Source organism: Hippoglossus stenolepis, chromosome 24 (assembly GCF_022539355.2).
Source record: "Hippoglossus stenolepis isolate QCI-W04-F060 chromosome 24, HSTE1.2, whole genome shotgun sequence".
Lineage (NCBI taxonomy): Eukaryota > Metazoa > Chordata > Actinopteri > Pleuronectiformes > Pleuronectidae > Hippoglossus > Hippoglossus stenolepis.
In genome coordinates, this window is record NC_061506.1 from 481,794 (window position 1) to 496,145 (window position 14,352).

Genomic DNA, 14,352 nt, shown 5'->3' on the forward strand with positions numbered 1-14,352 from the left:
CCACGCCCCTCAACGATCAATCTATTAATGACTTTTCATCGTGGAGGTTTCCAGATCGTACGAAGTCTCATTAACTATGTGGGAGGAGTTTGTTAACGTACAATGACTAAAAATCGCAAACAAAACTCCTAGCCCTAACCCTGAACTGGGATCAGCGCCTGTTCTTTCAGAATAAAGCCCCTGAACTGGGATCAGTTCCTGTTCTTTCAGAATAAAGCCCCTGAACTGGGACCAGTTCCTGTTCTTTCAGATGAAAGCAGCTGAACTGGGACCAGTGAGCTCAGTGATGAACTGTGATACTGAAGGAAACTTTTAAACATGAGGATTCGACTTGAAGTTCTGCTCACTCGGATTCCTCTGGAGCTTTATTGTGGAGGGACGGCCTGGTTGTATTGAACTTCAGAGTAAACACGTTCAGGACTCAGCATCGTGAGCAACTCATACTTTGACCCTTTGGTCAATACCCCCCCACAGGGACAGTGAGACGGAGACAGGCTGAAGAGGGAGACTGCTGGATCTGGTTCGGACGTTTGGATCATGGTGGAACCATCGAAACCAGCTGCTGTTCTACTGCTGCTCCTGCTGCACAGCTGCCGAGCGGACGATGGTACCAACATGGACTCATCTGTTTATATCTGATTATAACTGATTATAACTGTTTATAACTGATTATAACTGATTATAACTGTTTACTGGGGCGTTACAATAACTCGAGTTCAGGTAGAAACGCTGGATTATAAAATAGTCATGTCAATAATATACATATATTCACTTTCTACTTTCTATTTTCAAGTAAAAAAAGTGTTGAATGTATTTCTTACTGACCTACGTACTTTAGCTCGAGTACATCTGTGAGGTAGTACTTCTTGTGCATTAGTACACTCTAACTGTACTGTATACATGATAGTTCATGTACTACTACATTCAAATACAGAATTATTAGTACTTTTACTTTTGATACTTTAGTGACATTGTACTGATGATACTTTTTTCAATGCAGGTATTGGACCTTTAATGTGTTATTTTTATAAAACAGTGCAGATACTTTTAGTTTCGTAAAAGATTATTTCTTCAAATAAAGATCAGATTTTTCTGCAGTTAAATAAACCAAATCAAACTAGCAAATTAAAATGTATCTAAAACTAATTGAGTCTAATCTCATCTGACTTTAACATCTAATCAAAATGTTCTCAAAGCTCTGACGTGTCGTTGTCGTAGTTTTCCTCAACAGCCAGCGAGCGTCGGAGGTTCTGGTCCGGAACCGACGAGCCAATCAGCTGTTCGAGGAGATGAAACCAGGTAACTCACCTCGTGGGGTCCAAGTGTTGTTATGACGACAGCAGAGGTTACAGGTCGACTTAAAACCTGTTTCGTGTAAATACTGAATCCACAGATTGGATTATATCTCGTTGAATCTGTGTGGTTGTGTGATTGTGTAGGGAACCTGGAGAGAGAGTGTGTGGAGGAGGTGTGCGACCATGAAGAGGCCCGAGAGGTGTTCGAACAGACGGAGAAAACAGTACGACTCCACTTTCAATTATCACTCTGTCATCGTCATGGAAACAGGTAGAATAACATTAAGAGCACTTCTCATTCCGTGTCATCTGTTCCCTTCAGGAAAACTTCTGGATGAAGTACCTGGGTGAGTACTGCTACTTCACTGTACTTTGACAGCTACATACATTTACCATCCTTTATTTATATTTACTTTACTTTGAGGTTAGGTCACATTACTTTGACTTCATTCACTTTAACATAATGTATAGTTACATTACAAGAGTTTTCTAAATGTACATGAAGTACTTTTACTGTGGAGATTGAAGTACATGAAGTATAACAATCACTCTGACAAAGATTTGTAACTTTAGTTTACTCAGCTGCTGAAAAACACTGGAACAAAGTCCACAGCTCAAACAGACACAACTCAGAGTACACAAACACCACCTGTCTGTCTGTCTGTGTGTGTGTAACTGTCTGTCTGTCTGTGTGTGTGTGTGTGTGTGTATAACTGTCGTCTCTGTGTGTCTGTGTGTGTGTAATGTCTGTCTGTGTGTGTTCCAGACTGTAAAGGAACTCAGATGACAAGAACACAACAGAACATCGATGTGATCAGACAGTGTGTAGAAGGTAAACACAAACAAAATGAAACTTTAACCTGTTCAAATGTACAAGTACATTGACACTGTGTGTGTGTGTGTGTGTGTGTGTGTGTGTGTGTGTGTGTGTGTGTGTGTGTGTGTGTGTTCAGGTCAGTGTATTTTCAGTAAGGGGTTTAACTATGAAGGAAATGTCAACATCACAAAATCAGGGAGACAATGTCAGTACTGGAGTAGCAACTTCCCACATCCCATCATGAGGTAACCAAGCACAGACCTAAATCAACCAGTCTGTCTGTTGACCTGTCTGTTGACCTGTCTGTTGACCTGTCTGTAGGGAGTTTAACGCCTCGGAGCCGAACAGTAACCTGCAGGAGAACTTCTGTCGAAACCCCGACAGTCGTGCTGAGGGCCCCTGGTGCTTCACCAAGGACCCGACGGTGCAGAAGGAGGCCTGCAGGGTCCCGACATGTGGTGAGTGTCCTCAGTCAGCCGTGAAACGCAGCAACACAAGCGCTCGTCTTCGCCTCACAGACACGTCTCTTTTGGTGGACGCCCCCCCGGAATCGGGACCCAGCTAATGATCTTGTACGAGCATTAAAGTTCTGACTGAGATGAAGGAATGTCTATTTTCTGTGAAGGTGAGGACTTTGTCCCGTCAACCGTGGCCCCCGAACCGGTCCAAACCGGAGCGTGTCTAAGAAGCTATGGCGTAGACTACGAGGGCGACCTGCACGTGACCCTGGGAGGCCACACCTGTCTGGAGTGGTCCTCGCCGCAGGTCGTGGGACTCAGCCGAGACAAGGACTTCATCCCCGAGGTCACCCTCCAGGGAAACAAGTGCCGTAACCCTGACAACGACCCAGAGGGGCCCTGGTGCTACGTGGAGGTTTCTGGAAATGTGACGGTGGACTTCTGTGACCTGGACCTCTGTGGTAACTACAACGCATCGGTACTAGGGTGTAGCACAGGGGTTACCCACCTCTCACCTGTCTGTCTTACCCGTCTGTCTCACCTGTCTGTCTCTCTCACCCGTCTGTCTCTCTCACCTGTCTGTCTCACCTGTCTCTCTCTCTCACCTGTCTGTCTCACCCGTCTCTCTCTCTCTCACCTGTCTCTCTCACCCGTCTGTCTCTCTCTCACCTGTCTGTCTCACCCGTCTCTCTCTCTCACCTGTCTGTCTCACCCGTCTGTCTCTCACCCGTCTGTCTCTCCTCTCTCACCTCTCTCTCTCACCCGTCTGTCTCTCTCTCACCTGTCTGTCTCACCTGTCTCTCTCCTCTCACCTGTCTGTCTCACCCGTCTGTCCTCTCTCACCCGTCTGTCTCTCTCTCACCTGTCTGTCTCTCTCTCACCCGTCTGTCTCTCACCTGTCTGTCCTTCAGAGGACCGACTGCTGAGCCAGCTGGAGACGCCAGCGACTGGTGAGAGAGAACGTTCCGTCTTAGTTCCAAAGAGGAAAAACATTTTCAATCCTCGCACCTTCGGACTGGGAGAAAGTGGTGAGTCCATTCATTGGTCACCTGTTTAACAGCTGGTTAACTAACTGAGCGTCTGATTGGTTCTGTGCTCGGCTCGTCATCACCTCATTGGTTAACTGGGCTGTGTTGCAGAGTGTGGACAGCGCCCCCTGTTTGAGTTGAAGGGGATAAAGGACCAAAAGGAGGAGGAGCTGTTGGAGTCGTACATGGAAAAACGCATCGTTGGGGGCGACAGCGCCCAGGAGGCCTCGGCACCGTGGTAACACACCTATCCCAAGCTGTCACCATGGTTACCACACTGTAAAACATGGTAATGCTATTTGAAGGTTAAAGGTTCCAACCCGTCCTGTAGGCAGGTGATGCTGTTCAAGCGAAGCCCCCAGGAGCTGCTGTGTGGAGCCAGTCTGATCAGTGACCAGTGGATCCTCACGGCAGCTCACTGCATCCTCTACCCGCCCTGGAACAAGAACTTCACCACCAACGACATCCTGGTCCGCCTCGGGAAACACCACAGAACCATGTAGGACAACTGAACCTTTTCTCTGACATGTCTTCCCATGGACTGACACAAACATCTTCTCAAACCTCCAGATATGAGCGCGGCATTGAGAGGATCGTGCCCATCGATAGAATCATCATCCACCCCAAGTACAACTGGAAGTCGAACCTGAACCGGGACATCGCCTTGCTGCACATGAGACGGCCCGTCGCATTCACAGACAAGATCTCCCCCATCTGCCTGCCCAACAAGAAGGTCGCCATAGAGTAAGACAAACTGGCTTTACTGGGAAAACCCAACTTCCACAAGTTGGGTCAAAGGGCACGGCCTGATATTCAGTCACATGATTCCACGAGCTGCTGTCCGAACACGTCTGAAGGTCAAAGGTTATCTGGAAAGTCTGCTGACATGAGGAATTGTCCCAATGGGAGAAGGTCCGTGTTCATGTTGTTGCACTTCGTAGTTTGGTGAAAACCCAACACTCCCTCAGACGGACTTTAGAGGACAGGAACACTTCCCTTTGGACGTGGTCGGATGTAGCTCGTTCCTTCGTGGGACCCCGAGGGTTCGTGTTTTAATCTGAACGTTGTTTTTCAGTCTGCTGTCCGAGGGCTATAAGGGCCGAGTGACCGGCTGGGGGAACCTGAGGGAATCCTGGAAACCATCGTCCAGAAGCCTCCCCGGCGTCCTCCAGCAGATCCATCTACCGATCGTGGACCAGGACATCTGCATGAGCTCCACAAGCGTCAGGATCACAGACAACATGTTCTGTGCTGGTAACTCTTCTTCCTCATTTGTTCCTGAACTCTTCAGTACTGATTTCACATTTGGAACTTTAATATCAAAACACAGTTTCCTCAATCACAAAAGTGAATCCATCATTAAACTTTCCAATAAAACTATATACAACACTTTTATAATTTTGAATGCAGGAAATGTCAATGTATTGATTAATTTAAGTATTAATACTTTAAAGGAGTCTTCGTGTAGCGCCACCATCAGGTCAACGTTTTGCTGTTGAACAGTAAAGTGTGTGTTGCAGGTTTTAAACCCGAGGACGCTGAGCGAGGCGACGCCTGTGAGGGAGACAGCGGTGGGCCGTTTGTGATGAAGGTTTGATTCCCAATACTGAATCTGTTTAATATCTTCAACATGGAAGAACTGGTTTATAAGACATTTAAGTTTATTCTAAATTACATAGATACAGATGATATGATTCCAGCTGAGTTTAACTCTGTTAATAAAACCACTGGGATCTGATTTAGAAACCAGTTCTTCACTGTTAATACAAACAGGAGCAATTCAAGTCCCTATTTCTACTATTGATTCACCTGATTGATGAATTATCGGTCTGTGAAATGTCCAACAAGTGATGAAACAATAAACCTAGATGACAACAGTGCACATTTCTGAAAGGTTTGGTTTTATCGGTGGATTAGAACAGAACAGTCGCAGCAGTTTGTGACGAGTCGATGATTTAAAGATCAACTGACGGTCTGTGTTTCCCCGGGCAGTACCCGTCGGAGAACCGCTGGTACCAGATGGGCATCGTGTCGTGGGGCGAGGGCTGCGACCGAGACGGAAAGTACGGCTTCTACACTCACCTGTTCAGGCTGAGCAGGTGGATCAAGAAAACCATCGAGAGTACAGGCTGAGCAGGGGAACCATCAGGGGGGGGGGAGTCGACTAACACACTTCCTGTTCTCACCATGCTTAATAAAGCTCACTTCCTGTCTATGACACTCGCCTCTGGTCTGAATACAAAACCTGTAAAAATATGTGGATATTTAACATCACACAGAATCTCCATGGCAACACAAACAGTAACAATCAGTTCCTACTGAGAAATACCAGAAAATAACATTTTACATTTGTAGTTTCAAGTTGGAGGAAGAAGACAAACTGTCAATCAATCAATAATCAATAGTTCAGCTCAGATACAAAGGGAATACATCTTCATTAATGTTGATGTGGAGCAGATGACGTTTTTATCATTTTAATTCACAATGATTCACTTGTTTTCATCACTTTGTAAATGATAAAAACTGTATTTAGGATCATGTACAGACAGCAGGGGGCGTGTTTGAGTCGTGGTCGCTGGGCTCCGCCTCCACGTGTGCGGCGGCGGCGCTGTGTGTGAGCAGGTGGCGGCTCAGGTGAGTTTTGCGCGTGTAGCTCTTGGCGCAGTAGACGCAGGCGTAGGGTCGAACGCTGCTGTGAGACAACATGTGTTTCTTCAGGTCGAACTTCCTCCTCAGACATTTACCACAATCTGGACACGAGAACGGCTTCTCTCCTACACAACAGACACACACAAAGAACATGACACACACGAGGCACAGACAATACACAACAGAATCACACACAAATCAGATTTAACAGACATAATGGATACACAATAAAAACAATAGATACAACTCAAACGTGTGTGTCTGTCAGATATAGTTACACATAAAGTTGTGTTTCGTACCTGTGTGTATTCTCCGGTGTTCGGTCAGGTGACAGGAAATGGAGAACGCCTTCCCACAGTCCTGGCAGACGTATGGTCGTTCTCCCGTGTGCGTCCTCATGTGTTTCTGCAGGTCGCCCCCGGACGGCCAGCCCTTACCACACACCTTGCACACGTACGGGCGCTCCCCGGTGTGCCGCCGCACGTGCACGTTGAGGCCGGCGAGCGCAGTGAAGTCTTTGGGGCAGTAGGGGCAGCGGTAGGGCCGCTCGCCGGTGTGCGTCCTGAGGTGACCCTCCAGCCCGTCCCGCGTCTTGAAGCGTTTGCCGCACTGCGGACACAGGAAGCGGCTCTCGCTGCTGTGGCTCGCCCGGTGAGACTGGAGGCCGGTGAGCGAGCTGTACGTCTTACTGCACTGGTCACACTGGTAGGAGCGGAACGTGTGCGTGCGCTGGTGGATACGAAGCTCAGTCACACCTGGATCACATGACCAACATCAGCATCAGGAGTCCAGGAAGTGACGGAGCAGCGTTGGACAACATTGATTAGAAATGATTGTGTCATTGATCGGTGCTGACGACCGGGTTCTGTCGTTACCAAAGCTCAGTAGAAAGAAAGTTTTACCTGAGAAGCTCAGCTCACAGAAGCGGCAGCTGTAGCGCGGGTTGGCGCCCTCCACCGAGTGAGTCTGCAGGTGGCGCAGCAGCAGCGTCTGCGAGCTGAACGTCTGCTCGCACACCGTGCACGTGAGGTCGGGCAGCCGGTGCTGCAGCCGGTGGGCGTCTCGCTCCTTCGGCGACTCAAACACTTTGTCGCAGCGGCTGCAGGTGAAGCCTCCCTGGTGCAGGTGAGTCTGCTTGTGATTGGTCAGGCTGGACAGGTGGTGGAACTCCTTGTCGCACTGACCACACTGGTACACGGGTCGCGCCCGGTGGCTGCGCTGGTGCGACAGCAGCTCGGCTTTGGTTATGAAAACGGCGTTACACTGGAAGCAGGAGAGGGTCCTGGTGGGGCGGGGCTCTGGGAGGCGGGGCTCAGCGGGGCAAGGCTCCTCGTCACGAACGCCCGGTGGATCCGGCAGGTTCACGACTCCCGCCGTGGTTAAGGTGGCGCCGCAGGACTTGTTGGTGCGCAGGTGACGGATCACCTGTGGACAGACGCTACAATGAGGACAGAGCGTGTGCGACAGCGCCCTCTAGTGTCAGAACGGAGAACACTCACCTGAGAGCGGTAGATGAAACACTTGCTGCACTGAGGACACTTGTGAGCCACACGCTGAGAATTATGGGAAATGCTGTACAGAGTATTGGCTGTGACCTCGGAGCACGACTGATCTGATTGGTCGACTGTGGAGAAAGGCAGGAGCTCATGATATAAACTGGTCTCTGTGTGTGTGTGTGTGTGCGTGTGTGTGTGTGTGTGTGTGCGTTTTACCTGTGTCTTCTGATTGGTCGGCAGAGTTTCCAGGTGAGTCCTTTAACCTGCAGAAAACATGTCACATGATTAGTTTATAATCAGAAACGAGCTGAACATGACCATGAGTGTGAGAGATAAACGGCGTCTGACCCGTCCACCTGCAGCATCACGGGTGTTTCGGAGCATTCCTCGCCACCCGCCGCTTCCTGCTCCACTGGCTCCACGGTCTGACCAATCACGGCCTCCTCCACTTCCTCCTGCTCGTCCTCCGTCATGACCACCACCTCCACCTTCACCAGCTCCGCGTCCAGCTGCGAACAGCCGACCGCACCGGTGACGGCGTGCGACTGTTCTTGAGTGTCAGCAGGCGGTGGCTCACGATTGGTCAGTTTGGTGAAGAGTGGGTGGGACCAGGCGGAGAGAAGAATCCTCTCTGAGTCTCGACTCACTGAGGAAAAACAACGTCAACATTAAAAACAGTTGAAGTCACGTGACCCGAACCAGGAAGTGACTTCGTACCTGTGGTGGTGGCTCGGCCCAGAGAACAGCTCTGATTGGTCAGCAGCTTCCTCAGATCTTCACGCTGCGCCTCCTGCAGACAGCCCTCCACACCAGCAGGGGCAGCATCGAGCCAGGAAGCGGACTGAGACACAGACATGTATTTATGTTTATCTCCTTGTTTTTAAATGTGTGTTTGTAACGAAACACAAAAACTCTTCCTGGGTCAACAATAAATGTTCGATGTCTGAGAATTAAACCTTGCAGAGCCTCAGAAATTCAGTGTGTGGGGGGTGGGGGGGTGGGATCACCTGCTTGAAGTCGGGCACAGGAAACATCTGCTCTATCCTGGAGAGGAAGTCGGACACAAGGGACTGGAGGGCGGAGTCAAAACTCTGGTTAAACACTTCCTGAAACAGACGGAGAGACGGTCACTTCTGGAGCTTGTGACCCCCCCACTGTCACATGTCACATGTTTCTGTGATGATGTCAATCGACCTGATGACGTCACTGATCTGTTGTCATCAGCTCAGGGGTCACATGACCAATAAAACCATCATTTACACTATCTTATGTAACGCAGACGTTCGTTTTGTGCTGTTTTGCTCACTGACCTGCAGGAGGCGCTGTCTGTCTGCAGGGCTCTGTGTCACTTTGTCAGTCAGCGTGAACAGAGCCGAACACCAGTCGTCCGCCTCGTGGTCCTGCCGCTGAGACAGAAGACAAACACACCGTCACCACGACAGCTGGGTTTCCAACATCTGGAGGACACATCCTCCGTTTCCCAGAATGCACTGCAGTCTGGTCACAGGTCAAACATGAGTTCAAGTTGCAACGATTAGTCGTTCGACAGCTGAACTTCCTCTCTTACCGTTGCCTGGGAGACGGGGCGGATCCTGTCCAGGTGAGTGTGCACGTCCTCAGAGTCAGAGAGGGTCACCTGCAGGTAAACAGGAAGTAGGGGGGGTGTCAGTCAGCATCTGCATCCACACATCACTGTTGCTATGGTTACGCCTGGCGTCCACACACACACCTTGGCCCTCAGAGCCGCCAGCAGCAGGCTCCTCTGTCTGTCCGTCAGCAGCTGTGGCACCGCCTCGGTCACCATGGAAACGAAGTCCTCCAGCATCCCGTAGTGCTTCACGCTCTGATGCTGAGCGACCTGCCACATGGCCGCCGTCAGCAGGCGGAGGGGGGGGACGAGGAGCCGCAGGGAGGACAGGGGGAGAGGGGAGGCTGAGGGGGGGGACACTCAGTCGTGAAAAAAGTCATATGTTTAACATGAACAATTCAATCACATAAACACTTTTCTATGTCAGGATTGTTGTGTTAATATTAGTGAGAATATTTCAGAATAAACCAGAAAGTTTGTAATTCTCCACATGGAGTTTGGCTGAAGTTGAAACATCAGTAAACACTAGAGAACGAGCTCTAACTGAACCAGGTCTGAATGAGACCAGCTTGTGAGGCTCCGTGAGGAGACGTCAGGTTGCCAGGTTGTCAGGTTGTCATGTTGTCAGGTTGTCATGTTGTCAGGTTGTCAGATGTTGTCAGGTTGTCATGTTGTCAGGTTGCCAGGTTGTCGTTGTCAGGTTGTCGTGCGTTGCCAGGTTGTCATGTTGTCAGTTGTCATGTTGTCAGGTTGCCAGGTTGTCAGTGGGTTGTCATGTTGTCATGTTGTCATGTTGTCAGGTTGTCATGTTGTCATGTTGTCAGGTTGTCATGTTGTCAGTTGTCAGTGTTGTCAGGTTGTCGGTTGTCAGGTTGTCATGTTGTCAGGTTGTCATGTTGTCAGGTTGTGATGTTGTCAGGTTGTCAGGTTGTCATGTTGTCAGTGTTGTCAGGTTGTCATGTTGTCAGGTTGTCATGTTGTCAGTTGTCATGTTGTCAGGTTGCCATGTTGTCATGTTGTCAGGTTGTCATGTTGTCAGGTTGTCATGTTGTCAGGTTGTCATGTTGTCAGGTTGCCATGTTGCCATGTTGTCAGGTTGTCATGTTGTCAGGTTGCTGTCATGTTGTCAGTTGCTGTGTTGTCAGTTGTCATGTTGTCAGGTTGTCAGGTTGTCGTTGTCGTGCCGTTGCCATGTTGTCAGGTTGTCATGTTGTCAGGTTGTCATGTTGCCAGGTTGCCAGGTTGTCATGTTGTCAGTTGTCAGTTGCCAGGTTGTGTTGTCAGGTTGGTTGTCTTGTTGGCAGTTGTATGTTGCCTTGTCAGTTGTCAGTTGCCATGTTGCCATGTTGTCAGATGTTGTCATGTTGTCAGGTTGCGTTGTTGTCAGGTTGTGTGTTGTCAGGTTGTCATGTTGTCATGTTGTCAGGTTGTCAGGTTGCCATGTTGTCATGTTGTCAGGTTGTCAGGTTGTCATGTTGTCAGGTTGTCATGTTGCCAGGTTGCCATGTTGTCAGGTTGTCAGGCTGTCATGTTGCCATGTTGTCATGTTGTCAGGTTGTCAGGTTGTCAGGTTGTCATGTTGTCAGGTTGTCAGGTTTCCATGTTGTCAGGTTGTCATGTTGTCAGGTTGCCATGTTGTCAGGTTGTCAGGCTGTCATGTTGCCATGTTGTCATGTTGTCAGGTTGTCATGTTGTCAGGTTGCCATGTTGTCAGGTTGCCATGTTGTCAGGTTGCCATGTTGTCATGTTGTCAGGTTGTCAGGTTGTCAGGTTGTCATGTTGTCAGGTTGTCACGTTGCAGCTCGTGTGTCGTTGTGTTTCTTGTCGTTGCTTGTCGTTCATGTTGTCATTGCCTGTTGTCAGGTTGTCATGTTGTCAGGTTGTCATGTTGTCAGTTGTCATGTTGCCATGTTGCCATGTTGTCAGGTTGTCAGGTTGTCATGTTGTCAGGTTGCCATGTTGTCAGGTTGCCATGTTGTCAGGTTGTCAGGTTGTCATGTTGTCAGGTTGTCATGTTGTCATGTTGTCAGGTTGTCAGGTTGTCATGTTGTCAGGTTGTTGTTGTGCCGGTGCCTGTTGTCAGGTTGTCAGGTTGTCATGTTGCCAGGTTGTCATGTTGCCGTTGTCAGGTTGTCAGGTTGTCATGTTGTCAGGTTGTCACCAGGTTGCCGTTGTCATGTTGTCAGGTTGTCATGTTGCCATGTTGCCATGTTGCCATGTTGTCAGGTTGCCATGTTGCCATGTTGTCAGGTTGTCAGGTTGTCATGTTGTCATGTTGTCAGGTTGTCAGGTTGTCAGGTTGTCATGTTGTCAGGTTGTCAGGTTGCAGTTGTCATGTTGTCAGGTTGTCATGTTGCCAGGTTGTCAGGTTGCCATGTTGTCAGGTTGTCAGGTTGTCATGTTGTCAGGTTGTCTGTTGTCGTTGTCAGGCTGTCAGGTTGCCATGTTGTCAGGTTGTCAGGTTGTCATGTTGTCAGGTTGTCATGTTGTCATGTTGTCAGGTTGCCATGTTGTCATGTTGTCAGGTTGTCATGTTGCCATGTTGCCATGTTGCCATGTTGTCAGGTTGCCATGTTGCCATGTTGTCAGGTTGTCAGGTTGTCATGTTGTCATGTTGTCAGGCTGTCAGGTTGCGTTGTCTGTTGTCAGTTGTGGATGCGGTTGTCTTGCCAGTCAGCATGTTGTCAGGTTGTCAGTTGCCGTTGCCATGTGTCAGGTTGTCAGGTTGTCAGGTTGCCAGTTGTCATGTTGTCAGGTTGTCATGTTGCCAGTTGCCATGTTGTCAGGTTGTCATGTTGCGTTGTCAGTTGTTTTCCATGTTGTCAGGTTGATGTTCATGTTGTCAGGTTGTCATGTTGCCATGTTGTCATGTTGTCAGGTTGCCAGGTTGTCATGTTGTCAGGTTGTCATGTTGCCTGTTGCCATGTTGTCAGGTTGTCATGTTGCCATGTTGTCATGTTGTCAGGTTGCCGTTGTCATGTTGCCATGTTGTCAGGTTGTCAGGTTGTCAGTGTCAGGTTGTCATGTTGTCAGGTTGTCAATTGTCATGTTGTCAGTTGTCATGTTGCCATGTTGCCAGTTGCCATGTTGTCAGGTTGCCATGTTGCCATGTTGTCAGGTTGTCAGGTTGTCATGTTGTCATGTTGTCAGGCTGTCAGGTTGCCAGGTTGTCATGTTGTCAGGTTGTCAGGTTGCCAGTTGTCATGTTGTCAGGTTGTCATGTTGCCAGGTTGTCAGGTTGCCATGTTGTCAGGTTGTCTGCGTCAGTCGTTGTCATTGCGTTGCAGTTGCGTTGCCGTGTCAGTTGTCATGTTGCGTTGCCTGTTGTCAGTTGTCAGGCGTGTCAGTTGCCAGTGTTGTCAGGTTGCCATGTTGTCAGGTTGTCAGGTTGCATGTTGCCATGTTGTCAGGTTGTCATGTTGCCATGTTGTCATGTTGTCAGGTTGTCAGCGTTGCCATGTTGTCAGGTTGTCAGGTTGTCAGGTTGTCATGTTGTCAGGCTGTCAGGTTGCCAGGTTGTCATGTTGTCAGGTTGTCATGTTGTCATGTTGCCAGGTTGTCATGTTGTCAGGTTGCCATGTTGTCAGGTTGCCATGTTGTCAGGTTGTCAGGTTGTCATGTTGTCATGTTGTCATGTTGCCAGGTTGCCATGTTGTCAGTTGTCAGCTTGAGGGGTTGTAGTTGTCATGTTGTCAGTTGTCATGTTGTCAGGTTGTCAGGTTGTCAGGTTGTCATGTTGCCATGTTGCCATGTTGTCATGTTGTCAGGTTGTCAGGTTGTCATGTTGTCAGGTTGTCATGTTGTGATGTTGTCATGTTGTCAGGTTGCCAGGTTGTCATGTTGTGTGTCTGGACACTGAGCAAAGAGCAGGAACAAACTGGATCTGACACATGATGAACTACACTCGGTCTATAATCCAGGATCTGTCTGGTCCATCAGCAACATTTCATTTAATCCTGTGTTTAAAATGTGACGTTGAATGAACTTTGATGGATGGATGAATATCATCATTGAGTTTTATTAAATATATATTAACTTTTATCTCTTTAAAGCCAACAGGAGACAGTGAAAACAGTTCACTTACACAACACAACGTTGCGTTTTATGATTCTTTTACGTACAATAATCACTTATATGTGCCAAATATAAGCCGAAGTAATAAGTAAGTATAGCCGAGTTATTACAGCTGTAGTATTATATATTCTACTGAGTATTTACTTCCCTTTGAACCAAAGTAAATGTAAACTGTGACAGTTCTGAACGGAGTCTGGTTGGTATCGGTCCTGCTAGCTAGCTAGCTAGCTAACGTTAGCTGCTAACAGCTGCTGAGGGAAACAGGTAGTGATGAATAAACACGAACAGGATTTACCCATAATGCTCCTGGCGAAGTTCACCTGCTCTCCACCTGTCTGGAGCTCGGGTTAGCACCGCTAGCTCCGTTAGCACCGCTAGCACCGACAGCTAACGGCTAGCGCTGTTTACCATGGAGCCAAGCTAACACACCGGAAGCTAAACCACGGGAGAGAGAAACACTTCCGCTTTCCAGACAGACAGAAGGAGAGAGAGATAAATATACTCTTATAATTACTTATTATTGGTAAGGAGTTACTACCGAAGGTAAAACAATACTCAGAGTATTTCCACTACAAGGTTATCAAGGTTTTTAATCATGTAGCTGTAGTAAATCAAATCAACCACCAGATGGAGACAAACAACCATCTCTGATTCTGCACTGATGCAGAAGTTTAATGTGCAGAAGAACTCAATATTATTATTATTAACATTATTACTAATACTACTACTCATAAGTATTATTATCATGATATCAGTTCAGTGTTTTTTAGTTTTGACAAGATGTGAACAAACTGTAAAGTGAAAATGTCAGATGAGTTTCACATTGTTTGGTTTGTCAAATATCGACTTTTATAATACATAAACAATATATATGTGATAAGAAGGTTTTTATTGACAATTTCAAATTGTATTATTGTTGTTGTTGTGTACTCTGGTTTCTTCCCACA

The 14,352-nt window shown here is 48.0% G+C and overlaps 2 protein-coding genes across 2 annotated transcripts; one reads left to right on the forward strand and one right to left on the reverse strand.

Moving 5' to 3' along the window:
- Nucleotides 1-425: 425 nt before the first annotated feature.
- On the forward strand, nt 426-5,816 carry f2 (coagulation factor II (thrombin)). The gene is made up of 15 exons (XM_035150536.2): nt 426-607; nt 1,219-1,299; nt 1,440-1,519; nt 1,618-1,642; nt 2,062-2,127; nt 2,249-2,357; nt 2,434-2,570; nt 2,738-3,031; nt 3,482-3,598; nt 3,710-3,836; nt 3,930-4,097; nt 4,169-4,342; nt 4,674-4,852; nt 5,119-5,189; nt 5,591-5,816. Exons 1-15 carry the CDS (start codon nt 538-540, stop codon nt 5,729-5,731), a joined length of 1,839 nt encoding a protein of 612 aa, XP_035006427.1. The 5' UTR covers nt 426-537; the 3' UTR covers nt 5,732-5,816.
- Nucleotides 5,817-6,041: 225 nt separating this feature from the next.
- Nucleotides 6,042-13,849, reverse strand: LOC118103505 (oocyte zinc finger protein XlCOF6). Its single transcript, XM_035150540.2, has 12 exons — nt 13,701-13,849; nt 9,473-9,675; nt 9,311-9,379; nt 9,054-9,149; nt 8,751-8,849; nt 8,461-8,584; nt 8,092-8,389; nt 7,960-8,006; nt 7,747-7,871; nt 7,150-7,672; nt 6,547-7,002; nt 6,042-6,372 (listed from the first exon to the last, which is right to left on the reverse strand). Exons 1-12 carry the CDS (start codon nt 13,702-13,704, stop codon nt 6,134-6,136), a joined length of 2,283 nt encoding a protein of 760 aa, XP_035006431.2. The 5' UTR covers nt 13,705-13,849; the 3' UTR covers nt 6,042-6,133.
- Between the last annotated feature and the right edge of the window lie 503 nt (nt 13,850-14,352).